A 24702-nucleotide genomic window follows, 5' to 3' on the forward strand; every position below is an offset into this window, starting at 1 on the left:
TTGGCAAAAATGAGTGAGGACACCTATTGTCAAAATGTCTAAAACAGGGAATTCATTCATTCTATATGCTGATAAATATTATTTAAGAGGTTTAAATGGACCCTGGTTTCCTGTCCTTTTCCAAAATTGGCTCTCAGATAAAGCAAATTGAGTGTCCTTGCATTAGGGGCTCCATACAAAGGCCCTTGGGCAAAGGATAACTTGTCCAGTAAATCAAGAGACAGACAGTAGACAAAGTTACATTGACCTCAATGATTCACCATGAATAAGATTAATCCGACCTGCCAGTTTTACAGCGATGCATTCAAAAGTTGCAGAAACTCAAATCAGTCGACGTGATGTGTTTCCAGTTCACTGATAGTTTGAACTGTAGTCTTGTCTCATGTCTTCTGTTTCATGAGGCTTAACTTACATAATCTATAATCTTTTTCACCTGGTGTTTAATGTTAATATGGCAAAGATGTGTTCATTCATCCATATGATCCTACAGAAGATTTGTCTGCAGAAATTATATAATTTCCATCAGAGCAGCCAGCTCTCCAGTACGTCTACTTGGAACCTGATAATTGTCTGCAAACCAGTAACATTGCTTGCGTGAGCCAGTGAGGAGCAAACAAAAGGTCCACTGTTCCTGTGTCCATGTTGTGGAGGTCATAGAGGTCATGTGTGTTGTGTATGTATGTAGCCATCTGTTCAGCAGTCTAACGAATGGCCTTGCGGTAATTCTCTGAATAAGGGCACTTATCTGTGAATTCACATCATAATGTACCTCTCTTTGAGATATCCTGCTCTGCTTTTAAAGGCATCAGCAAGTTCTGCTGCTCGTTCTGTGAGGCTCATTTACTTTGTTTAGATGCAGTCCTCTGCAGATCATCTTTGTATTCAATTTTAGTTTAAAAGGGTTTTTTTTGTACAAAATTCAACATACAAATTAATTCTTTCCAAATTGTGAAGTCACTATAAACACCACTTTAACTGGCATGTACATTTATATTATGTGTCAGCAAAACTGGGATTTTTAAAAAAAAAAACTTTTATGTTATCCAAGGCCAGATTAATCCACATGGAGGGGAGTCAAGACAGAGCTGCTAGCCCCTACTGACCCCTGATTGTGTTAATTTCGTCAACCACAAATGTCACAGGTAGACGAAGCAAGTAATGATGCAGGTACACTTCAGGCCCTGATCATTCATATGATATTCTACTTTAGTGGTACATACTTCATTAGCATTTGCAATAAAAAAGTTTAACAAACCAACAGACAGACAGAACCTGGGGCCTTTAGGGCTTCCTTCAGGAACCTGGGATACCTCAGACTTGTATGTGTCAACTGGTATTAATTAGTAAATTAGTTTATAAGAATACAAACCACTAAGAGTCATCATGCCTTATCACCTAAAGTTGAGGCACCATGTCTTTAGAGGGAACCTGTGTCAAAAACATAGTTTCAAGAACTTCTTTTTTTTAGTTTTTTGCATACATGTATTGTTACAGAAGCCCAATATAGTCATTCAAGGCAAAAATCTGCTCTGTTTTTCAGTTTTTTCAGTTTTTATCTTCAGTTAGTTGTGATGTTCAGTATAGAAAAACTATACATAATGCACAAAGAGAGAGAAATAGGGACTGAAGGGGCCCAGCAGCTTTTTTTTGCTCTGCTGGCAGGTTAATCTGACCCTCCCTGTAGTATGTAGTTACTTATTTTGCTCTTACACTTCAATTACTAATGACAAAGACAGAAAGAACTTGAACAAATCAATTTGGTGATGCACCTGACACTGTTAGTTGAAAAGAACAGAAGTGGATCCATCATGTGTCGCTGTGTGCTGCCATCTGTCGGCACGTGTAAGTATCTGTTAAACAGCCGGTTGCAGGCATTGACTGTATTCAGTGTATGGTTGTGGGTGAGCTGGCTTCACTGTGGAGTCAGCAGTGTCTGAAGAGAATTAAAGAAGTGAAAGTAACTTAAATTCAGAGCAGAACAGAAACTGCTCTGCGAATGGAGAGAAACAACAAAATGGTGGCAGTATAAGAAGAAGCAGAGCTGATCAGAATATCTACACGGAAAGGAAAGGAGTTTTGGCATAGTTATAGTTTGGCTGTTAAAAAGGGTTAATTTGGTGCTAGATGCTGCTGGGAGGTTCTTGAAAACTGTGGACAGATCTGGAGATGCTCTAGATTACACAGTAAGGGAGGGATTTGCGCCAACTCAGACAACTAGGTCTCTGTTATAAAGTAGATATGGTAAACATACTGAACAAAACTTCAAATGCAACACTTTGTTTTTGCTCCCATTTTTCATAGATTTAAGTGAAAGATCTAAGACTTTTTCATGAGCTCATTAGGTATATTTATTTCAAATTTTGTTGGCAAATTTTGTTAAAATTTATGTTAGCACTTCTTTTCCAAGAGAATCAATCCAACTGACAGGTGTGCCATATCAAGATGCTGATTAAACAGCATCACACAGGTGTGCCTTGAGATAGTCACAATCAAAGGCCAATCCAAAAACGTGCAGTTTGCATTATTGTGCACCATTTTGACTATGTAATGATAATGCTTTTTAATCAGCATCTTGATGTGCCACACCTGTCAGCTGGATGGATCATCTTGGTAAAGGTAAAGTGCTCATTCTCATGGATTTGAACAATTTTACAACCAAAATTTGAAAGAAATGTATTTTAAAAAAGGTATTAGATTTTGTATCTTAACCCTTTGACACCTAGAGCAACATCACTTTTCTTGTGGTGCTTTCAGATGCCTTTCACAAGTATGCGGCCCTTTGAACCCTCAACAAGTTGGTGTGATTTCTTTCTTAAACATGGGGAAAAAAAGGCAATGATCAACTTGTGTAGAAACGTTCCGCATATTGCATTAAATTGGTACATTTAGAAAACATTTTTTTGAAGCGAAGGAAAAATTGTCATAGGAAAGAGCTAAAAAAAAATGATATAATAGGCATATTTACATTTTTTAAATTATATTCCAAAATCATTAGATTTTTTTCTTAAAAAAAACCAAAACAATTTTCAGGTAATTTTCTTGTATGTTTTACTAATGTCTTTATATTTTTTGGTTTCTTTCTTTGTTGCTCATTGCCTTCTCACGGTTTGGAAATGAATCAAGCCAATTTGCTAAGGTTTGAAGGGTTAATCAGCACCTTGACAGGAAAAGGAAAGGGAGGAAAGCAGGAAAGAAAGCAAGAAAGAGGGTTAATTAGTGTTTATGTGTAGGCATGAGCAGAAAGAATTAATAACATTAAATCAGACTCATCCTGCAAACTCTACATAAAATGTTACTAAACCCCAGGAATCCAAACATTATTTGTTTTCATTTCCTTATATTTGTTTTTCCTCTAATTATTTATTTATTTTATGTTTATTATTGTTGTTCCTTTTTTTTTCACTTTCAGCCAATATTCAATCCAATGTCATTGCTTTGTTGCATTTGTATGTGGTTATATGTATGCGCTAAAAGGTGAATAACGGGTTTTTAAAAAAAGCATCTTGATATGCCGCCTGTCAGGTGTATCTTGGAAAAGGAAAAGTGCTCACTAGCACGGACTTGAACAATTGTGCACCCCAAACTTTGAGAGAAATCCATCTATTCAGTGCATGAAAAGTCTTAGAGTTTGAATTTAAACCTGTAAAAAAACGGGAGCAAAAGCAAAAGTGTTGCATTTAAATATTTGTTTTTAGTATAGTGTGCACTGTGAAACTGTACAAACACATAGGTGGCAGTAATGAAACGCACATGGATGCCAACTGCAATGAAACTCAACAGAAGAAAAAGGATTAGCTTCATCTCTCACACATGCTAACAACTTTCCTCTGCAAAGCAACAAAATGAAGCGTCAGCATCATGCTTCGTTCAACGCCACTTTTACAACACCAAGAGCAGCTGCTCCACTTTACCAACAACAACAACAACAACAACAACAACAGACAGGAAGGTAAGTGTGCTTCAGACTTGTATAATTTAAGTGTGACAGATTCAGGTTAACAGCGTCGAGCAAAGTGCTTTTGTGGTTAGTTTAAGGCATTGTGTTTTTGTTGACTTGATACTGAGGGTGCATGTCGTTACACCAGCAGCTACCTCAAACATTATTAGCACTGAGCTGTCCTGTGTGTAGCTAGCTATGCAGCTAAAGCTAAAAGCACAACATGCCATGTTTGTTTGTCCAGCTGTTTTCTTCATACGAGCGTTGATAAAACACTATATTCCCACGTTCACGTTAAATAGCCTTTATCGTTGTCTTGTATGCATGTGTGTTTAGGTCGACTGACATTGTATTTTCAGGTCCGATACCGATTATTAGTAGTAAATGAGCTCATATATTTGGAACCGATTTGCATTTACAATAAGAATGAAAATATTTCTATCAATATTTAGAATTTGGAAAATATCAAACGCCAACACAAACCTTTGTTTAAATGCCTTAAGCAAATGTTTAACCAAATTGAAATTTTCAACATCATATACAGCAAGTTTTTCAGGCAACTTTTCTATAAAGTCAAGCGAAAGAAACAATAAATAAAAATAGCTCCCTGAGGCTTTACAGAGGTCAAATTCCTCACATGCTGACACTTTCTGTGCACTTTTTAATAAATTTATTTCCGATCATTAGAATAAATTGTGCCAAATATCAGCCTAGATAATTGGCCAGGCCAATAATCTGTAAACCCCCAATGTATATTGTATTGTATGTGTGTTGTATTATATGTATGTTGTATTTATTGACTTTGTAACAATGCACAAATGTGTAATTGGTTCTTTCTGTCTCCTGTGATAAACAGAATCCCCCAGGACTTCAGAGAAACTATGATACACCTCCCAGTAAAGCCAGCAGTCAAGCCCATTATCAGGACACCAGATGTGGCTCCTGAGACACAAAAAAAACAGAAACCTAAAGGTAACTAATGTGGACACTGATGCACACTTACATATAGGCACATCACATTAACATCACATAAGGCCATATCTGTAGATTTTCATGTGTAAGCCTAAAATTACTTAAAGCAACAGTGTGTATGATTTAGTGGCGTCTAGTGGTGAGGATTACTGCAACCAGCTTAAACTTCCTGTTAGGATTTGTTCATTGTTAATGCTGCATGTTCATTGTTCAGGAGGTTTTTCCCAGTAGCAGTGGTGGGTGAAGTACCTGAAATCCATACTTAAGTAAAAGAACAGATTTCTTACCAGAAAACGAATTTGGTTGGAGTTAAAGTCTCCTACCAGAATATTATTTTAGTAAAAGTCTTAAAGAATCTAATGTTTACTGTACTTTAGTAAGTAATCAAAAGTAAAGCACAATACGGTGGCTGAAGTGAAAGCTCTGGAGTAAGCATTTGATTTTTTCCGTTCTGTGCTATTGAGAAACATGGTGATGCAACAAAGCGGACTTTGTCGACAAGGACCTGCTCCGTATGTAGATATAAATGTCTTATTCAGAGGTGACATAAACACAACAGTTCCTTTTTTTCAGGTGGTTATACACTGCCAATATATCCCCCTAAATCCTACACACTGGACCTTTAACATCACAACTAACTATTCCAAAACTGTTACAGGATATTTGATTCATTTCTGTATGATATGAGCATCTTTTTGCACACAATTTATCACAACAATCTTTTGTTTTCACATTTTGGGGCATTGTGTAAGAGTTAGCCTACTAGTAGATAGATGATGATAAATGAGGGGAGCGATGAGGAGTAAAATACAACAAAGGTCCCCAGCTGTCCTCAGCTGCTGCACCTTAACCCCGAGGCCACTGCGTTACCCCAGTCCGTATTATCTTTTGTCAAAGTGACATTGTTGTTAAAAGATAAAACCGTGCAGCTTATGAAATCAGTCTGCACTAAAACTGCATCAGCATTTAACAACGATTTAACGATGTAAGTGGGGAAAGTTTCATGACTCTGCTGATCAATTTTGATCCCACACAGAAATCAGCGGAAACCTGTCTCTTCTTGACACTGGGTGGTTTTTTTTCAAGTCATAATTATGAATGTGTTCATTCTTGTCCTGGTACTAAAAATCCACAGAAATGAACCAAACCAAACTTGCTTCAGTTCATTGTTAGTTAGCTGTAGGTACAGATTACATATCTGAATTCCATTCACTCTGTTAAAATCTGTGTCCTTATTGTTTGTACCCTTTGTATTACACAGCAAAATCCTCAGCTGGTAAATGGAAGTCTTCGTTCAAACCATTAGGAGACGAAGATGACTCTCCGGAAACAAGCGCTGGCAGTTCAGAAAGGTAAGCCAGTCAGTGTGTTGACAAAGGGTGAGATCTCCTGTAGTCACAATCCAAAGTCCCACATTTTATCCTTGACCTTTGTCTTGTGTTGACTTTAAATGTTGAAATGTGGGCTGTCTTAAGGTGATCTTGTCAAGTATTATTTAAGGTGGCCCCATCTAGGTGAAAGTACAGATAGTAGATGCAGTGCCTGATGTGCACAGCCTCATTACAGAAATTGTTTTTTTCCTTTTCCCAACAGTTCATGTGGGTTGTTTGCATATTTGTCTATACTGTGTGTGTGTGTGTGTGTGTGTGTGTGTGTGTGTGTGTGTGTGTGTGTGAGAGAGAGAGAGAGAGAGAGAGAGAGAGAGAGAGAGAGAGAGAGAGAGAGAGAGAGAGAGAGAGAGAGAGAGAGAGAGAGAGAGAGAGAGAGAGAACAGTCAGTACTTAAAGGGATAGTTTGGATCTTTTGAGGAGGGGTTATATGATGCTCTCTTCAAAGCCAGACTCCATTGACAAAACAGTAATTTTCTCTTGCTGAATACAGGAGCTTCTGGTCTACTGCTGCCTTGATCAGTTTGTGTGTTTGTGGCATTGTGTGGTGTTGGAGTTCAAAGGGTTAGTTCGGACTCACCAAAGTCATCCATTAATGCAAGGAAATTAACTGATGGAGGAAAGAGTTCATCAGCAGCTCCTGTGTTCTGTGAAGTAAAATTAACATTTATATTTCTATATATATATCTTAATGGAGTCTGGTGGCTTAAAAGAGAGCATAGATACATTTCAGCTCCCTTCCCCATCGGAGAGGGTTTTCTGACAGCATGTAAAGCAGTGAAACTATTCAAAATCTTTTTAAGGGAGAGTTTTTTTAAGTAGCTAAAATATTGCTGCTGCCTTCGTCCACAACAGCACATTGCGTCACATCTGTGGCGATACTCTTGCTTGCTTCTTCAAACTGGGGGTGTATTGACTGACATCCACTGTAGATGAAATACTGTGAGTTATTACCTCATTTAACACCACGTCAAAGAATCCAAACTATCCCTTTAATGATATTTTGTCCCAACAGATTATCTATTTAATATTAAAAACATATCCCTCCTTTTTTCCCTCAGGCCTGAGATTTATGATCCTTACGATCCCATCTCGTCAGACTCTGAGGAGGAGGTGCTACGGTCCAGAGACCACATCCAGTCCCCGGCCAAATACAATAAGAGCCCGGGACGTGAGGCTTTGTCTCCAGGTAGAGGCTCAAATAAAAAACGATGCTGGGGCCAAAGCTACTCTGAGTCACTGACCCAACCCCTCGACAGGCGTGACTTGTCTGAAACCAGACCTGCCGAGAGTCGAGGTCTCAGTCCAGGTCATAGACTGCCCGAACGACAGGCTTATAGCCCCAACACTGAATCACTTGACCGATCAGTTCTGGACCACAGGGTCCGTAGCCCTGACAGGCACGTTCAAGGCTCCTCCACCAAACTGTTTCCTGCATCTTACGGGGGACAGAGAACCAACGGGGAGGAGAGGATCGTCCCTGAACACTGGAGAGAGGTTTGACTGAAAAATTTGATTTCTAAATTAAATATTCATGCTTTTTGTTCTGTGGTTATTTTCAGTCATGAGTTGTAAACTTAAACAGGATTCATGGTCTGTTTGTTGTTCTTTGTTATTCATTTGCAGTAATGACATTGTGATACTCGATACCAATAAGAGCCCATTCTCTCCTCTGCAGATGGCCACCACTGTTAGGTTATCCCCCCCAAGGCGGGATTATCAACGTCACTCTGAATATGTGGGAACAGGTGAACTGGTGTTATGTCCCACCATTACAAATTAAATGTAGGAGAAATAAATCTAGGAGAAACATGATTGCATGAATTAAGTTAATTTTAGTATTTTGTTGAAACCCAAGAATTTTATATTTTTATTGTTTTTTCTATTGTTTTTTGGGACAGTTTGTTTTTAGGGTTGTTTTTGCTGACAGTGAGGATGTTTTAGTGTTTATTATCACTTAAAAAAATAATTAATTTGCATCTAAGTAATGCTCTTTTATTCTGCTCTGCATGAAAATATATAGCAAAATTTCAATAAAGCTGAATTGAATCATGTTTGAGTAAACAAAGCAGAGGACTTTTGCCATGTCTAAATGTATTTCTTATGTGAACATAATGACAATAATATAATAATAATAATAATAAAACTGTGTAAAACACTCTACAGAACGGGACCAGATCCCAGCTTCCACAGAGGGTTCAAAAAACAAGAGCATGGATAGAGTAACGAACAGGTAAGAGCCAACTCATATGTGCAGTTTTCACATCATACTCATAGGCCATAGCAAAAGTTTGGCTAAAAATGTGTCAGATTAATTTATGCCACACATGTAGAGCTTCAACCAAGCTAGAAAGATGGCGCACTTTACTGCTTGTTTGGACTGAACAAAAGCCGGAGCAAAGAAACTGTCAGTCCCACAGAGTCTAGCCTGGTGTGCAGCATCAGCTGTTGTTGTAGTTGAAGATACTAAGTCCTGAGATAATCAGGTTCAATTGCTAGTGTATTGTCAAGAAGAAGAAACCCACATAACAGTTGTGGTCATTGTTATGCAATTCGCAAGTACGTCTCAAGTGCCAAAAAAAAGTCATAATGTGCTCTTCACCAACGGTAAAGCCACGTAAACAACAGAGTAATAATATATGAAATTTTTAAAAATCATTAATGCTTTTGTTTTTTTTTTTAATTTTATTTAGTGTGTTGGAAGCCACTGCATCTATGTCTGTAATTTTCAACCCACACATGGTGCACACTCTTACTAATTTTTTGTTGACCCCCACACAGTTTTTGTACATGAACAAAATTGTCTTTGGTGTCATTTTCTCCAACTGGTGCTCAGTAAACTAATATTAGGATTTAACAGTTCTGTCTTGCAAAATGAATGGATGCTGTCGGATTGGTTTAAACAAAGTGGATGATCTGGGGAATGAAGTGTCGACTTGCTGTGAATTGAAAGTGTTAATGATAGCTGATACAGGAAATGAAGGGAAATTAACTCATGTGGCACACTGACTCTGTTATTAGCTGTCACCTGCTAATATACTAATCTGATTGCCCAAAATAAAATAAACTCCACAGGTAAAATGGTTGAATAAAATAATACAAAAAATGTCTAAAGGATTCTTAAACGAAAGCCTGACTGAGTAAGAAGGTTTTGCATTTAAAAATGAACATCTTGATATTTCTCTCTTAGGGACCCCATCATCTGTGACCTTTGTGACGTAGAGTTAGCCAACGGTCGGGAGCTGGAGGATCACTTGGAGAGCAAGAGTCACTGGGACACCCTGGAGCACATTCAGCAGCACAGGGATTATGATGATGTGGCTATAGCCTTCCTACAGGTCGGATAATACGCAGCATCAGTAAAAATTGCACATCCCATTGACAATTTCTGATCTGTGCAGCAGCGTTCTACGTGTAACCAACGGATTCTTGTTTGAAGCATAAATGACAGAAACAGAAACAAATGTTGGTGCATTAGTGTGTCTGAATGGTGATAGTTTTTAATTTATTTTTTTATGTCAATAGGAGGTCATGCTGCATAAAAGCCATCAGTGCAGCAGAGCTATAGAGGACAGTGCAATTGAAGGTAAATAACTTAGGGTGCATCCCAAGTCTCTTAAAATAACAGTGTGTAAGATTAGGCATCTTGTGATGAAGATTGAAGATTTGATTTGATTTTTCGAATTAGAATTTCTTCAGTGTTAGGAGGTTTGTACCAGGAGCTGAATCATCCACAAAGGTCTCGTCCTTTCCAAAACAAACTGGATACGTGAAAACACATCGAATAAATCTGTTTTAAAAATCAGTGTTTCTTCTACACCGCTGGTCATGGAGGAGCTGCAAACTATGGTGGCAACTGCAAAAAATGCAAATAACCCTATTTAAGGTAGGGTTATTCTTTCACTTTTTCTTCCCTCACTTCTCAGAGCAGAAATAAGAGCTTTGAGATGGCCTTTATGTTGGTGCACCAGAACGACACCATGTTCAAGCGATGAAATGCCAATTAAGATACTTGGGAAGCACCTTTTGTCAAAAACAACGAAAGTCATGCATTGTAACTGTATCTTTTAATCCAGACAAACAAGTCCTAAATACAGTTTGATCTTTGTTTCGTCAGCTCTGCAGGAAAATGACCACATGACAAAGATCGAAATGTTCCACTGTGCGGCTTGCAGTGTTTTTGTGCCCACGTCTGCATCTTCAGTGCAGACACACATTACTTCTCAGGAACACCTCTCCAACACAAAGGTAACAAAAAACTGCATACCATGAATCTGTTCCCTTTTTTTCAGATCCGTTATTTATCATTTGTAAATTCACCATTTGCCTCAGAAGGGATGAGTTGCAAGGGATGATGAATATGTGATTTCCTGCAGGAGTTTCAGGTACGGCAGAGACGTTCTTGCCTTGACAAAGCAGAAACCATAATGAAGGTGCTGAAACCTCAGTTTGAACACTTCCTGAAGGTATTTTGCAAGAGTGAACATTTCAAATGTATTCATACACAACTGAAGAACAGTGCCCAGAAAATATAGGGAGGAACCTTTTTTTTTTTTTGATAAATATCCACTTAAATTAAGAATTTGCACATTCATACTTATCTGGCAGCCTCAGTTTAGTAGTTAATTCTCTTTCATAATAGTTCATGAATGACATAATTTTTGCCCTGAAGTTAACAGAATTTATTACAATTCCATATTTTTTCATGGCACCTGAACTTGTTACTTTTGAATATAATATAGTTTTATTTTGTTTCTGGACAAGGATACACTTTGTTCAACATGCCTCAGCTAATATTTATGACATCATCTGAGATCTAAATTTGGTATAATGTCAGCACAGATTATTAATTTGAAAGAACAAAATCAGAAGTATGACATTCAGTTGACACAACTTAAAGAAACTAAGTAAAATAATTATCAGTTGGCTGTTTACTAATGCAAACAAGAAGCTAGTCAAAATGTTGGAGAAGGGTTTGTAACCTGTGGCCAGTCACATGCAGCATTAACAGATCAGATGCAGAATACTTCTTTTATTTCACCCAAGTAAAAGATGTATTGCAGTGTGCACAAATGTGATATAAAAGTTGTGGAAAATTATACAATAATGAAATGCTATAAGTAATTGGCTTTAAAAAGATCAAATCTATAATGATGCTCCTTCAGTCATCGTTTCAGCACAAATAGTTGTATGTGGGTGGGAGTCTAATAGTTAAAGATGCATATTTTCCCTTTGACCTGTTGTGCTATATATCAATCTAGACTGTTTTGATGAAAGTTGCCTAGTGCCAAACACATCACTGTGCAGAAGGAAGCTTACATCTACTCATGGATATGAGAGGGTGGTGCTCGTGACAGTGCGAGGTGTAAACGTTATTGGCATCCTCATTGGCTCAGCTGTAACATTACCTTGGTCAGTGGTGCTTGGTGAGCTAGGAGTAGATGCACGCTTCCTGCAGTGAGGTGATACTGTTGGCTGATGTGGTTTGGTAGAAATAAATTAGTTCCTTCATATTTTGGCACTTACCAGCTGCCATTCTAGTTACATTGCACTCGAGAGAAGACAGGCATCTCTACTGCCAATATCTCAAGCACTCAGCACCAAAACAATTGAGACAAATAGAGCTACAGGTAAGAGGAAAAAATATGTAATTTAGATTTTGGGTTGAACTGTCCCTTTAAGTAAGGCATTTGTTTTCAGTGGTACACTATAATCAGCAAACTAGTGTACTTATAGTACCCTAAAAGGCTACTAGTAATTAAAATTGAATGCACTTGTACATCATCAAGCTCTGCAAATTCAGCTATCAGATGTTTGACAGCTGTTTCTTTTCTTTCAGGGTGGCACTCCGTTTGAATGAAGGCGTGAAATTCTCAAATACTGTTTACACCCGGAGGCTGTTTGCCTATGTGAGGAACTATGGACTTAAGCTTAACTCACACATAAATGCTGTGGCACCACTAATGTACAGTATAGTGCCAAGACAGCACTCTGTTTGTGTCGCTCAGGATTTGTTTGCGTAAACAGAAACATCTTGAATCAAGGTTTGTTCGCACGCTATGGATCTCCTTGTGTAGTTGTTCACACATGGTTTGTCATTTCACATTTTGGTAATGTTAATGTTGGCTTAAGTAGCACCTTAAGATAAAGTTTGTAATTTTATACATGAGCAGATTCTGTATTTTTATAATTTGTGTGGGGGGAAAAAAGATTGAAAAAGTCAACGTGTTTCTTGTTTTTTTTATTTAGAACAACACAAATGTTTTAAGCATTGTATCTGTGTGATATAGTACATTTAAAATTAAATTATTTCAAAACAGTATATTTAAACATTAAATATAGGTGACATGTATGAAAGGCATTGTCAGCACTGGCTGTGCCTGTTCGGTCTTTTTTTTCTTAACCACCTTCAGTTTAAATTTTGTATTTGTATTAGAAACAATGCAGTTACTGAAATACTATAAAACACTTTCTATGCATAACAAGTCTGCAGACATTTTTCATTTGTTCTTGTATCGTCGCTCACTTTACCACACGATCCCTGGAACTGTTTATCGTGAGTTTGTAGGTGCCGACATTTTCAGTAGAAATTTTCATCTCACTCTGTGGCCTGAAAACAGACTGTGGGCTTGGATTTTAACATGTTGCAATACAAAAGAAACATAATTCTATGCATCTTTTAAGTGTGAATATCGATACAGAAGAGAGGTGCTCCCAAACTGTTGACAAAAACGGACTCAAACCATGAGAAATCTGAGGTAAAAGTTGTCTTCATTAGAAATGGATTCCACACTACATTACTGCATAAAACAAGAAAACAGTCTGTCCATTTGGAATTTTATTTCCAAAAAATGGACCATGTAAAAACAGAAAAAAGGTAACAATATCCAAAATAATTCATTTTTCCATCTTACCACTGTCTAAGCATGTAAAATATCTCCATCATTGAGCATCATTGTACTTTTGGCCAGTATTTAATCGACAAAAGAAAAAGTGAAAGAACATCAAATGTACATACACATACAGTCTAGTGAAATCTAAAAAGGTCCCCATTGGCTTCATGAGGCAGCATGTGTGGCTGTCAGAGAGCTGTCTTGGTCAGTCTTGAGGGTCAGGCGGTCTGTGGGCAGCGAGGTGACCTCTACCATGCCTAGCCCAGTGTGAGGGACACTAGTGTTCATAATGTGTCTCTGTAAATGTTTAATCCAGTCCTCCTGGACCGACAAGGGACCCTGGAAGACGAGGTCACAGAACCTGTAAAAAAAAAAAATACAATAAAATATAAGATTGACGATCTCCCAGGAAAAAAAAAAAAAGACTCAATTTACAGCACAAAGGAAGTGTGTCAACCACTGTGCCAACAAAATAGGGTTTGTACCAAACAAAGATTTTGTATTACACAGTAAGTAGGCTGGGACATCTCTGCAGCACTGCAATACTTAATGTAGAAATACATTTTTACACATTTTGCCTGTAACAAATACTTTGTCTCCTGCATCTTGGATATTGCACTAGTGCACTATATGATTTTAATGAAATCCCAATTGGATTGTTCAGCCCTAAAACAAAACAGGAGGAGGATGGTGCTTTGGTTATCCCTGGTAGATCTTTGTAGCTATCCCCAGTTACCAAAGAATATCAATTTCTTTGCTGTTACTAAACTCTTCACTGCAAAAGAAAAAGAGCCCAGTTGCTAGGCTCTGAGGGAAACTGAAAGCGATAGTTATTTTTGCCACAAAAGTGCCTTAATATGTGAAACTCTGGGTTTCAATAAAATGTAAATGGGTGAGTTATTAAAAAATTGACCCCCTGTATAGTTGTCATGAATGCTGAAATTAGCTATGGAGATCAAACTGCTGTAATGTTGGACATTTTAACACAGGGTCTATGAGGACTGACTTCCTCAAGAGGCTGCTTGATTAACTGCAGTTTGTTTTTATTGTCCACTTGCTATAACGGTCTTTGCAACCAATTTTTTTAGATGACCTCTGCTGTGTTGCTCCCTTTTTTGAGGTTTAGTTTTCCCTGTATTGGTTCAGCTGTTATGTCACAATGCAAGATCATCACATTGCTTGTTTGTGACATCTAATTCCACCCTCAGTTTCACCATCTCTGGAGTACATCCATGACAATAGGTCTCTCAGTCAGAGAGGCAGTTTTTGTTTCATAAATAAAAGAAAATGGTTGGCAACAGAAACAAATAGACCACATCAAACATTTGACAGTGGTCCAAATCTGGTTGCCCTGGGCAACAATCACTGTTGAAGTCTTTTGGTCTGCTGGTGCATTATTATCCACCATTTAAAAAGAGTTAAGTATAAGCGAAATGAGAGCATTACCTGCAGGTGAGTCTATACATTTCCTCTGGAGTTTGTGGTAAGGGCAGTGTCTTCTTCTTTGGGCCAGGCCTTGAGCGTTGCCTCCTTCCTACTTTACAGTCAAATGCTGAAAGACAGAATTTACATTATTAACTTACATTATTACAGCACAGCCTTATTGATGTAATATTTCAAAATGGATGCAACATCTATGATAACCATTGAAATGTTAGGATGTTCTTGAATGACATTTAGACAGTTGTAAATTGTTAAGTAAATGTGTCGTTTTGAATATCCGGATATTATTAGCTCTCACTTATTCATACTCATGTTTTGGCCTGATGCTCTGATCTCCTCGTGTAGCTAAGACACAAGGCCCAAGATATAAATGTGATGATCTGTGCCTGCAGGAAAAGTAGGCCCCGCAGGCTCGGATGCACCCACCGAGCTCCAAAATTAAAATCTTTGCAATATCTCAATTGCTGACGCCCTTCTAGATCCTTGGACCTTAGGGAAGACACAAATAACCACTGGTGCACTAATTATAACTACGATTCAGGCGTCACAACCTCTTCTGGTGTCTAGCCCCACAGACAGTTTTGAATTTTTCTGCTGAAGTTTTGAGGTATCAGTCTGAGATTTCTACTCCCAAAACTTTACAGTGATAAGGCTATTTGGGTACAATTGAGAAGCCAGAATAACCTTCGGTATATGTGATAAAAGCAGCAGTTTTTGTTCAGGAAACAGGTGAGTTATATAAAACTTCACCCCCATACAGTTGTCATGAATGTTAAAAGTAGCTTTAGAGACTGAACCCGTTTTTGTACCAGGCTGGAAACATGTTTATTTCTGCTGTCAAGGTGGGCATTTTAACACGGACATCTGTGAAGATTTACTCTGTTTTGGAGCCAGCCTCTAGTGGCCATTCAATGAAATGTGGTTTCTGGCACTCCCAGGTTTGCTTTATTTCTCAGCCTTGTAGTCTGGTGGTTGTATTTTACACAAAGGCATGCTGAGATCAAAGAATCAGATTAATCAACTGTTGAGGTAATTTGCATTCAATAACATGTTCAACTGCCCTCGTACAGTGTGGCCACCACCGAGTGTCACTTGGCATAGAGGTTGATTGCTCACGGTGGTAGAAGTCTGGCTGGTTTTTGTAGATAAGAGTCATTGTCAGTTTTGTGTCCTCCTTGTATGGTGAGTTTTAAGATGGGAGTGGAGATTTGATTTCTAATCTTCAGTCCCGACTTGTTTATTGAACTCCTAACAAATGACTTGGTTAATGTTCTCAGTTGGTCGCACCAGCACATGATTTGGTCACACCATATTTGTTGTTAATATCACTTTTAATATATATATATTTTTTTATATGTGATGATAGAAAAAAATAACTGCTGCCTCTTTCTGTCTGCAGTCAGTCAGCAATCTATGGCCGGCCTCAATGTCCCACCCACATTGATTATGATGAAGAATTGGTCATCAACACTCACATGGATATTTCATTTCTGCCTTCAACTTTAAATGTTTCTAGTAATGACACTTACTGGTTCCCTCGAGTAAGGCAGTCCTTTTTCGTTTTGCATATGCCCGTAGGTGATTGGACAAGCTAACTCCACTGTGGAACGTTGCATTGCAATGGACACACACCTTCCTGTTGAATTCACCTTTCTCTGTAAAAAGACAAAAAATACGAATACAATGAAAACATAAATATAGTTCCGCTTTATTGTGAATGGTATTGAACTGTGGGACTAATAAGTCCTTTATTCCCATGTGACAAGTTTATAATTTATAAAGGTCTCGCAGTGTAGGAATAAGAAATGTATTAAAACATGTTTTCTCTTTGTTCTGTCTTACAAACTCTGTATTGATCATTTCTGATATTCTGCTATTAAGGTTATGAAAAAATGACAGAAATAATGACAGTGTTCTGCATTATTATGTGCAACATGCTCATCAGTTTGGCAACATAATCAGAAGTTGCCTTGGCAATGTCATTCTGCCTTTATGCTGATGACACCTCACTTTAACAACACAAAATCTGGTGATCAGTATCCAGATTTCTGCTTCAAAACCGCTGCTATAAATGCTAATGTAAACAGGAGAGTTTTAGAATATATATGCATTTTGTTTAGCACTCACTAAAGGCAAGCACTGAGGCAAGGCATTTTTAGAGGATGACCGTCTTGTTAAATGTATAGGGGACGTCATACATACACTTGCCTTTTCTTTGTTTTTACTTTGAAGAAATTAATAACCCAGTCTCCTATGTGTCAGTCTGACAAAACCATAATAATAGAGCCAGAACAAGGTATTGGTGAGCAGGCATTGGCTCACAGATAAATTTAATGAGCACTAATGTTGGAATATAGAAAACAGAAAATTGAAGTATACAAAAGTTGAGAAGTACTGCACATTTTTTGTATACTATTGATTTTTGAGATTCTATAAAAATAACTCATTTGTAGTAAGCTGCTAATACATTTATTATAGCAGAGATATGTTTTTTACAAAAAAAAAACTATCAATTTGATGGTACATATTGATTTTAAATGTTTGAAGCCATTTCGATAAAACAGTACCAGCTGCGCTTTCTCCCTCTCTTTTTTATTGTTAATGTTAACTACAGTCATTGTGCTGTACTCTGCTGCTAACCAAGAAAAGAAAAGTTGTGGTCATGTAATAGTCTTTATATTATCTTTTACAATAAAAATAAATTGAATGCCCTAAATGTTAGTTTCCCTGTCGTATTGAAAATGGTATTGAATATCTATATTTTTCAGAGTACTGCATTAAAGTTAGAAAGTCAAGTATCACGACAATCCTCTAACTTACCGATTACAACAATGAAGAAGTCACTTACCGCACTTTGGCAGTGAAGATGCAACTCTTGATCCCGAACTGTGCTCAATGTTTGAAGAAACTGCTAACATGTTTCTCGACATCTGAGAGGAACCCTTTAGTCTGCCATCTTCCTGACACTTCCTCTTCTTCAGAATTCCTATCAAGGCAGTCGAGCCCGAGAGTGAACTTTTAACATCCAACTTAGTCTCTAGTTGCCTTTTTTCAGAATCCATTTCCACCAAAGAAAAGGTGGACATCAATGGTCTGGCAGCAGTGCAAACGCTTTGAATTGAATTATTCTTAGCAATTCCAATGGGCGACGGAGTGAAGCGATCAGCACTGGACAGCTTTGGTGAAGCACCATATTGGAAATGGTTCCTTCTCTTTCCCAGAATTTGAAGTGCCCGCTGGAACTCCTTTTTGTCGCGCATCAGCTCACGAAGTAAAAACAGTGGGGATTTGTTCTTTGTTGAAAAGCTTTTGCCCAGCTTTTTGAGGTGGCCTCGTATGTGGTTGGACTGCCCAGTCCTGTTATCAAATGAGTCCCCACATAATGGACAGGAGTGAATGCTCTTCACAGTCTCAGTTTCTGACTCCATCTGCAACGCTGGAAAAAAAAAGAAAGCAAAATCAGAAACAAAAACGTTGTACACCAAAAGTACAATTGATACATTTTAACCTTGTAACATCTAAGTACGTTTATAGGAAAATCACTATTTGAAACAGGTGTATTACCACTGGCCTTAGTCGTAGGAATACTGAATTCATCAAAATAATTGCTGAAATCTGTGACGTTGTTAGATGTCTAAAATGAGGTCCAATGGGGCAATATAAGCCTCTTTCACCCATAATCTGCAAACCCGTAATTATCTAGATGTTACCATTAGAAGATGCATCTGAGAACTGAAATGTCTGAATCAGTTGGATTGGACATTAAACAGACCTAACCCTGGCAGCTCCCTGGTACAAAGTCTGTGTAATGTCCATTTAGGCCTACGTGTGAATAGAGTTGGTAATTGTCCGCAGAATTCAAAGCAAGCAAGTGGGCGTGTTAATGTACGTTTCTATCGCGCAGATCGCACAAAACCAAAAGAAAATCAACATCACAGGGTGAAAAAGAAGGGTCATTTACACAAAGATGGCAACTTAAATGTCCAACTGGAGAGATGACAAGATTTGAAAACTTCTATCAGTAAGGGTAAAGCCAAAAGTGTCAAACAAGTTCAAGGAATGGCAGGAGATCCTGTTGTTTATGACCAAATTACAAACTGATGCCATGACCATTGTGAAATCTGTATTATGTGCCCCCTCCTGCACCTTCTACCCAAGCGCCACCCCTCATCTAAACCAAACAAAATATTTCCAGTAGGCAAAAATGCTTCTGACACGGACCATCTCCTGTTATATGGTACATGTGTAAAAAGACAGCTCCAGACATTATCCAGAGTTCACATGTGAGAACAGCTATATAAATGTACAAGTTGTAAACAAGCTGAGCTTTCCCAGAATAAGTATTATTTTATTTGAAGGTAGAACTGAAAATGAGTGCATCAATAATGTTTCTAATAATCCTTTTATTTCATGGAAAAGCCAAAGTGTGCACAAAAGTTGACGTAATACCTTACTGTTAGCTTTTGTCCTTTTATCTACAAACAAAATAAAACCCCACAGATCTGGAGATAGTGTACAACCTGTATGATTGTCTAACTCCCCTTTATTTGTTTCACCAGTGAAACTAATTTTAGAGATGATTCCACATTAAATGTCTTAGCAATTGTTATTAAGCTTAATGCTCAATAATAAGCTGCCACTTGTGGCTAGAATAAAAAAAATAAGCTAGGCTGTAATAAAGGAGAGATTTTATTCAAAAGAAGAGCATGCAATAAGGATGCATTTACCTTTTTTCAATCTCCGGAGTGCTGACATCTTCCTTCGAATTCGTGGCCTCCTGTCTTGAGAAGCCACCTGTTCAGGAGAAACTACATGGCGTGCATTGTAGCTCAGTCCAACCCTATGAAGATGCCCTCGGACATGATTGGACAATCCAACACCAGACTCAAAGACTGCAGGACAGTATGGACAGTTCTTGTGCTCCGAGTCCAACTCTGACAAATCCTCTGTGAAGTCTTCCCTCAATGGTATTTGGTGGGAGTCAAAGGTTTCTTGAGAGACTTCTGTTTCTATGCATTCTTCTTTGATTTCAAGGCTGGTCTGCTCTTCCTCTTCAGTCTTTATTTTCTCAAACAGCCTTTTAGACGCCTGCAGAGCACCCCTCATAGACATTCGTCTGCTATAGGTATAAATGATGTTTTGTTTTTCTTTCTTGATACCATTGTCAAAGGGGTTGGTGTTGTCATCTGTGTCCTTAAATTGGAAAATGTCTTTTTCGTCATTGTCTGACACCTTTTCTTCTTCTTGGTTTATTTTCTTGGGACTTGGCAGAGGTTTTGCTAAGATGAAGCATGAGTCCTGGTCTGAGGTGTTGCGATATGGGGTGGACATCTTCCTTTTAGATGGTGACTTTTTCACTGTTGACTGCTCTCCTTCGGCTGCAGTGGATGGTACCCTATGGCCATTTGGGGAAAAAGCTGAATCCTCAACCTTGACAGTCAGTGTGCCTGGCAACTGATCTGAGCTATCGTTGTCCCCTTCGGAATCCTGAAGGGATGTGCCATAATTATTGCTTTCCTTCCTCTGTTCTGAAGTTTTCTTTCCATGTCTTTGTCGGGACAGGAGAACATTAATGGACTTGTCGAGCTTTGATTCCGTTAGTTGAGACTTGAGACCTCTCTTAATCTTGCTATTTTTGAATAAGTCTGTAATGTCATTGGACTCATTTGGTGAACAAGCTCCCTTAGGAGAGATCTGATTTTTTATAGATATTTTTGACGTAAACTCTGCATCTTCTACAGGACTTTTACTAGTTGGCATGTGCTGCTCCTTAGATGGTTGTGCATTTTTCTCACTACGCTGTGCAGCCTCGTATTCCTCATAAGTTTGTTGATGGCGTCGCATCAGGTGATTCTTGAAAACGTTTTTGCTAAAAACTCTATAAGAACAAATGCTACAGGAGTAGCTTTCAATGTCATCATTCTGGATTTGCTTTCTGACCGTAATAACAGTATGCTGCATAATGTCGTGTCTCCTAAGATCATTCTCGCTCAGAGACCTGAAGCTACATTTGTCACATCTGAACTTTCTCTTGTCCTTCTCGTGTGTTTTCGCATGTTGAACAAACGTGTTTGGGCAGTGTGTTACAAATGGGCACTGAGGGCAGAAAAGCTTCTTTCTAACCTCTTTCTTCTCGTCTTTCATGCCTTTGATCTCTTCAGTGAGTCTTGCTGTCTTCTCCTGATGGATGGACATGTGTTCAATAAGAGAACCACTTTGCCTGAAGGACTGTCCGCATTCTCGACATATAAAGGGCTTTGGTGAAATATTCGAAGATTCAAGATGAGATTTCATATGACGATGCAAGTGATGCTCTTTCTTGAAAATAAGCTTACATTTCGAGCAAGGGTAGCATGATGGCTTCTCCTCTGAATGAGAATTTATGGTGAGCCTCCCCTTCAATGGTGAAAGCCCATGACCCAGACTGTTCTCATGAGAATTCCTTGCAGGTGCATTGTAAAGAATTTCCTTGATGGTCTTTACAGTTCCATTGGGATACATGGAAACTTTGCCTGTTGGTGACGACTGTAACTGGGAGAATTTCGTTGACCTTCTGACTTTTCTGACAGGAATGGAGTCTACTTGGTCCTCAGCATCAGACAGTTCCTCAGATGACTTGTGGCTCAGATCAGGGTAAAGGTCTTCTGAGGGATCAACCATGACAACCATATCCATTTTCCGTTTCCTTCGCCTTTGGCTGTTGGCAGGAGCGACTTCATCCTTAGGCTCCTCACCTGGGGAATCACTGTGGTTGTCCCACAGAAACTGCATAAACTCTTTGTGAGGGTCCCAATGAAGGTCACTGGCACTACTAAAATTATCTAATGAGTTCTCAGGTGAGTCTTCATCAAAACCCCAAATTCCTGCAGTGTCAATTTCCTGTACAGTTTTAAGTGGGGTGATGCTCTTTGCCTCCTCTTTCTCTGCAGAGATACTGTTGAGTTCATGGGCTTGTGTAGCCTGATTCGAAGAGGGTCCATTTCCAAGGCCATCTGGAGACAACATATCTGTGTTTGAGAGAACATCAAGGACACTGTTTTCTTTCAGAGAAGGCTTGCCGAAAGACTCGGTGCCAGAGGCTGATTCTTGTGCCATTCTCACTGGCTCTTGCAGGAGCGTGAGGGCATTGATCTCAGGATCTGCATCTTTGTCATCTTCATCAACACCTGTGAGACATGACATTTTGGCTGCCATCACCTGAAAAAAGAAAAGTAAAGCCTTCTTAAATATACCTCAACCATTACTACAAAATCTACAGTAACCACTGTAGCATCCCAAAGGCAATCACTTTAGACAAAGGCCTGTCTGTCCCAAATGTATGGTGTAAGTGGGCATTCTGACCAAACATTTCAGGTCACATAAGAAGATCTTAACGTAGCCTTAAAGAATAACATTTCGGACACTCCTCAAGCTTTCCACTGTGACCACCATTAGGCCAAAATGCTGAGCACAGAAGATATCTGAGAATCTAATGGATAGAATTCAGCCTCCTAAGGACACACCCACAGGAAATGTGCTGGGCTTTGAAACCAATTTTCATAGTGGTGAAACAAAGAAATTACATCTATCACGTGATGTCTTGTAGCCCAAATATACCTTTTCGTATAGACTTGCATGGCAAAAGAGACATCTGTAAATCAGTAGATACATTTTCAACACATTTTGAAAACTTGTGGAATGACTCATTTCAACATCAGAAAATGATCTTTTAAGTCTGATAAAATTTGTGAAGCCTAGAAGAGCAGGATGATAGAATCATTTCGTTCCCATTCAAGTTAGCAGAGTACTAAACGGAAAGTAAGCGCTTGGCTGGTAAAAGCCCTTGTGCACCTGCTCCACGGGCCACACAGTGGGGAAGTATGTGTGGATCATGCAGTAAATTTTACATGTGGAAGTTTAAGTTTTTTGGCCTTAAGTGCCACTGAGCGACTTTCATAGGAATGAAAGGCCCTACCTTCGATGCTGTATCCAGTTCTCTTTACTCATTTACATCAACATGGGGGTATGTACCGAGGGTAGTGCTAATAGAAAGTTTAGCATAACCGTTAGGACAAGCTTGAAATTTTAAGCCACACTTTTGGTAAAAAGTACTTCTGATACTTTATGGTAGATGTTACACGGGTGCAAGAACTGATTCAAAGTTCAGCTTAGCACTGAACCGCTTGATTGTCGAAAAACCAACATAACATTAGATGGCTAGGCCATACATTTTGTCAACGTGTTATATATTAATTATACTGTTGCTCATATCTAGAGTTATCATGTTTGCATTTTAGTATAGTGGTACTGAAAGCAGCAGATTTCTGGGCATTTATTCAACTTGCTCCACATTATCTTTCATTATCTTTCGATTTGATCCAATTTAGGGGCCTTATTGATGTGAGAGGACAACAGTAAATATTTTCATTGTCTTTGTCTTGATTACTTACTATTATCTGCCCGGCTAGGTTGCTAGCACTGTTTGAATGTTTAGGGAAGGAGGTGCCCGTGGATAGAAATAATGACAAAGAGGTGCTATGGAAATTTACAAATGAAGGCGTATCTAAAAGATGACGATATGAATAAATGTTTTTTCTTTGCATTGATAATATTGGATCTTTGTTTATTGCATAAATATATCAATGAAGACCGATGTATCATTACACCCTGAGCACTACATTAACACTGAGGAACAAATCTGGATTTCGTCGAATATCATCCAAACTGTTTGATCCATATAATCACATGAAACTGGGTTGTAATGAGCATTGGAACCACTAGAAGCTGCTTGTGTTGCTTAAAAGTGTAGTCACATATAAAAGACCAATACAGGTGACACAATTAAACAGACATTTAATCTGCAACAATGAAACTAATCATTAAATTCAACTCACAATGCAAATGAACTCCTTCTTTGACTCTGAAAGATGTAGCGAGATTTAAGGACACATTTTAATTTAATTTTAAATCTAAAAAGATTAATAGATTAAGATTAATAATGATTAATAGATCTACCTTTTACCTTGCACCTTGTAAATGTTTGCAATTGATAGCGCTTGCTTATTAGAATGTGCTTGTTCTGTGTAAAAAGTTAACAGTTCAATTACTTACAATGCTACCAGAGTTAGCTTTCTGACTCAAACAGCACTTACTGACCTAAAAATAAATATACCTAAACATAATATAGGCTTGACACTTTGCTCAGATGATTAATTGTAGCCATTTATAACCCCACAAGGTCGTGAGAGGTCTTGGATTTGAAGGGCAATAAAAGTGTAATACCAAGTGAATGCCTTTGAGGCAGAGAGAGGTGTCTCTAACATTTACACAACAGCACCGAAACTGCAAAGAGATGGACCTCGTAAATGGCTTTTGATGAGCGGTTGTGGATTTTCTATAGAGCTAAAACTTTCAGCACAGTAGTTCAGTTATATGCCAACACACTGTAGTTCGGATATGTTTCAAAAGGTACCTTGATACAGAGCAAATCGGATTATTTCTGATGTGTTCTGTATGGGTGTCGTTGCATTTCTTTGGCGTTTATATCACGCTGTGTTGTTGGATGCTGCTTGCTGGAGCTGCAGACCATTCCATTAAGGCTGTTCCATACCAAAACCTATTCCTCAGGCTAAACTACAGCTAATGACAATCGTCCCTCGCTACTCACTTCACAGACATCGATAACATGATGAAAAACATACATACGTTACCTCCGAGCAGTGCGGATGGAGACAGGGCACAATTTAAACGCTGCATTGAATAATTTCTTACTTTCGTCTTCCATCTATTTCACAGTCGCCATTTTCCGTGGTGGTCTGGTGTGGGACAGATCATTTCTTTTGTACGGTTAACCGTAACTACAATTCGCTCTAAAGAAACAAAACAAAAACATGCTCCGATGATAACGCCTAATTCTGTGCCTATTTAATAGAGCAGCTATGGTTAAAAAGTTACGCAAGTTCTTGTCTCGTTTAATTTCGTCTTGTAACATTACGAGTCGGCGCCATTTCCCCCCGAAAGATTTGTAATGGTTCAGTCCAGATAGGAGGCATAAAAAACCCGAGTTAATGACCATCTCCTTTGAGTAGCA

The 24702-nt window shown here is 38.5% G+C and overlaps 3 protein-coding genes across 13 annotated transcripts in view; 2 read left to right on the top strand and 1 right to left on the bottom strand.

Moving 5' to 3' along the window:
• The first annotated feature begins 2476 nt into the window (after window positions 1-2476).
• On the top strand, window positions 2477-12782 carry LOC121951050 (uncharacterized). 3 transcript variants are annotated; one of them, XM_088085242.1, is made up of 12 exons: window positions 2477-2616; window positions 3836-3949; window positions 4794-4909; window positions 6171-6261; window positions 7359-7794; window positions 7976-8045; window positions 8464-8530; window positions 9488-9635; window positions 9823-9883; window positions 10415-10545; window positions 10674-10763; window positions 12137-12782. In XM_088085242.1, the coding sequence occupies exons 2-12, from the start codon at window positions 3843-3845 to the stop codon at window positions 12155-12157; spliced, it is 1338 nt and encodes a 445-aa protein (XP_087941368.1). In that variant the 5' UTR covers window positions 2477-2616; window positions 3836-3842; the 3' UTR covers window positions 12158-12782. The 3 variants fall into 3 exon arrangements, with proteins under 3 accessions (XP_087941368.1, XP_087941367.1, XP_042353170.2); XM_088085241.1 differs by having other exon boundaries at window positions 2490-2616; window positions 3731-3949; XM_042497236.2 differs by lacking the exon at window positions 2477-2616 and having other exon boundaries at window positions 3488-3949.
• The window catches only part of hfm1 (helicase for meiosis 1), a 43377-nt gene continuing 21157 nt past the window's right edge, over window positions 2483-24702 (top strand). For 6 of the 7 annotated variants that reach the window (XM_088085234.1, XM_088085236.1, XM_088085239.1 and 3 more), the window contains exon 1: window positions 2483-2616. The gene's annotated coding sequence lies outside the window, so the exon portion shown is untranslated. The remainder of the gene's footprint in view (window positions 2617-24702) is intronic. The other variant, XM_088085231.1, reaches the window with a different exon arrangement.
• znf644a (zinc finger protein 644a) lies at window positions 12524-24612 on the bottom strand. Of its 3 annotated transcripts, none has more exons than XM_088085240.1 (6): window positions 24384-24612; window positions 19361-21830; window positions 17482-18069; window positions 16163-16288; window positions 14637-14742; window positions 12524-13551 (listed from the first exon to the last, which is right to left on the bottom strand). In XM_088085240.1, the coding sequence occupies exons 2-6, from the start codon at window positions 21825-21827 to the stop codon at window positions 13356-13358; spliced, it is 3483 nt and encodes a 1160-aa protein (XP_087941366.1). In that variant the 5' UTR covers window positions 21828-21830; window positions 24384-24612; the 3' UTR covers window positions 12524-13355. The 3 variants fall into 3 exon arrangements, with proteins under 3 accessions (XP_087941366.1, XP_042353168.2, XP_042353167.2); XM_042497234.2 differs by having other exon boundaries at window positions 24323-24612; XM_042497233.2 differs by having other exon boundaries at window positions 24318-24612.

This window comes from Plectropomus leopardus, chromosome 12 (genome assembly GCF_026936395.1).
Source record: "Plectropomus leopardus strain MGB_pleo_1.0 chromosome 12, ASM2693639v1, whole genome shotgun sequence".
Taxonomy (NCBI): Eukaryota; Metazoa; Chordata; class Actinopteri; order Perciformes; family Serranidae; genus Plectropomus; species Plectropomus leopardus.

Excerpts from the sequence above, each read along its gene's own strand:
- znf644a (XM_042497233.2), bottom strand. The coding sequence starts at position 24,368 with ATGCAGCGTTTAAATTGTGCCCTGTCTCCATCCGCACTGCTCGGAGGT. Across the intron at positions 18,070-19,360 it reads ACTCCGGAGATTGAAAAAAG|CGTTGCAGATGGAGTCAGAA; the intron begins GTAAATGCATCC and ends TTTTTTTTCCAG. Across the intron at positions 16,289-17,481 it reads ATCTTCACTGCCAAAGTGCG|AGAAAGGTGAATTCAACAGG; the intron begins GTAAGTGACTTC and ends GTCTTTTTACAG.
- LOC121951050 (XM_088085242.1), top strand. The coding sequence starts at position 3,843 with ATGAAGCGTCAGCATCATGCTTCGTTCAACGCCACTTTTACAACACCA. Across the intron at positions 6,262-7,358 it reads AGCGCTGGCAGTTCAGAAAG|GCCTGAGATTTATGATCCTT; the intron begins GTAAGCCAGTCA and ends TTTTTCCCTCAG. Across the intron at positions 8,531-9,487 it reads ATGGATAGAGTAACGAACAG|GGACCCCATCATCTGTGACC; the intron begins GTAAGAGCCAAC and ends TTTCTCTCTTAG.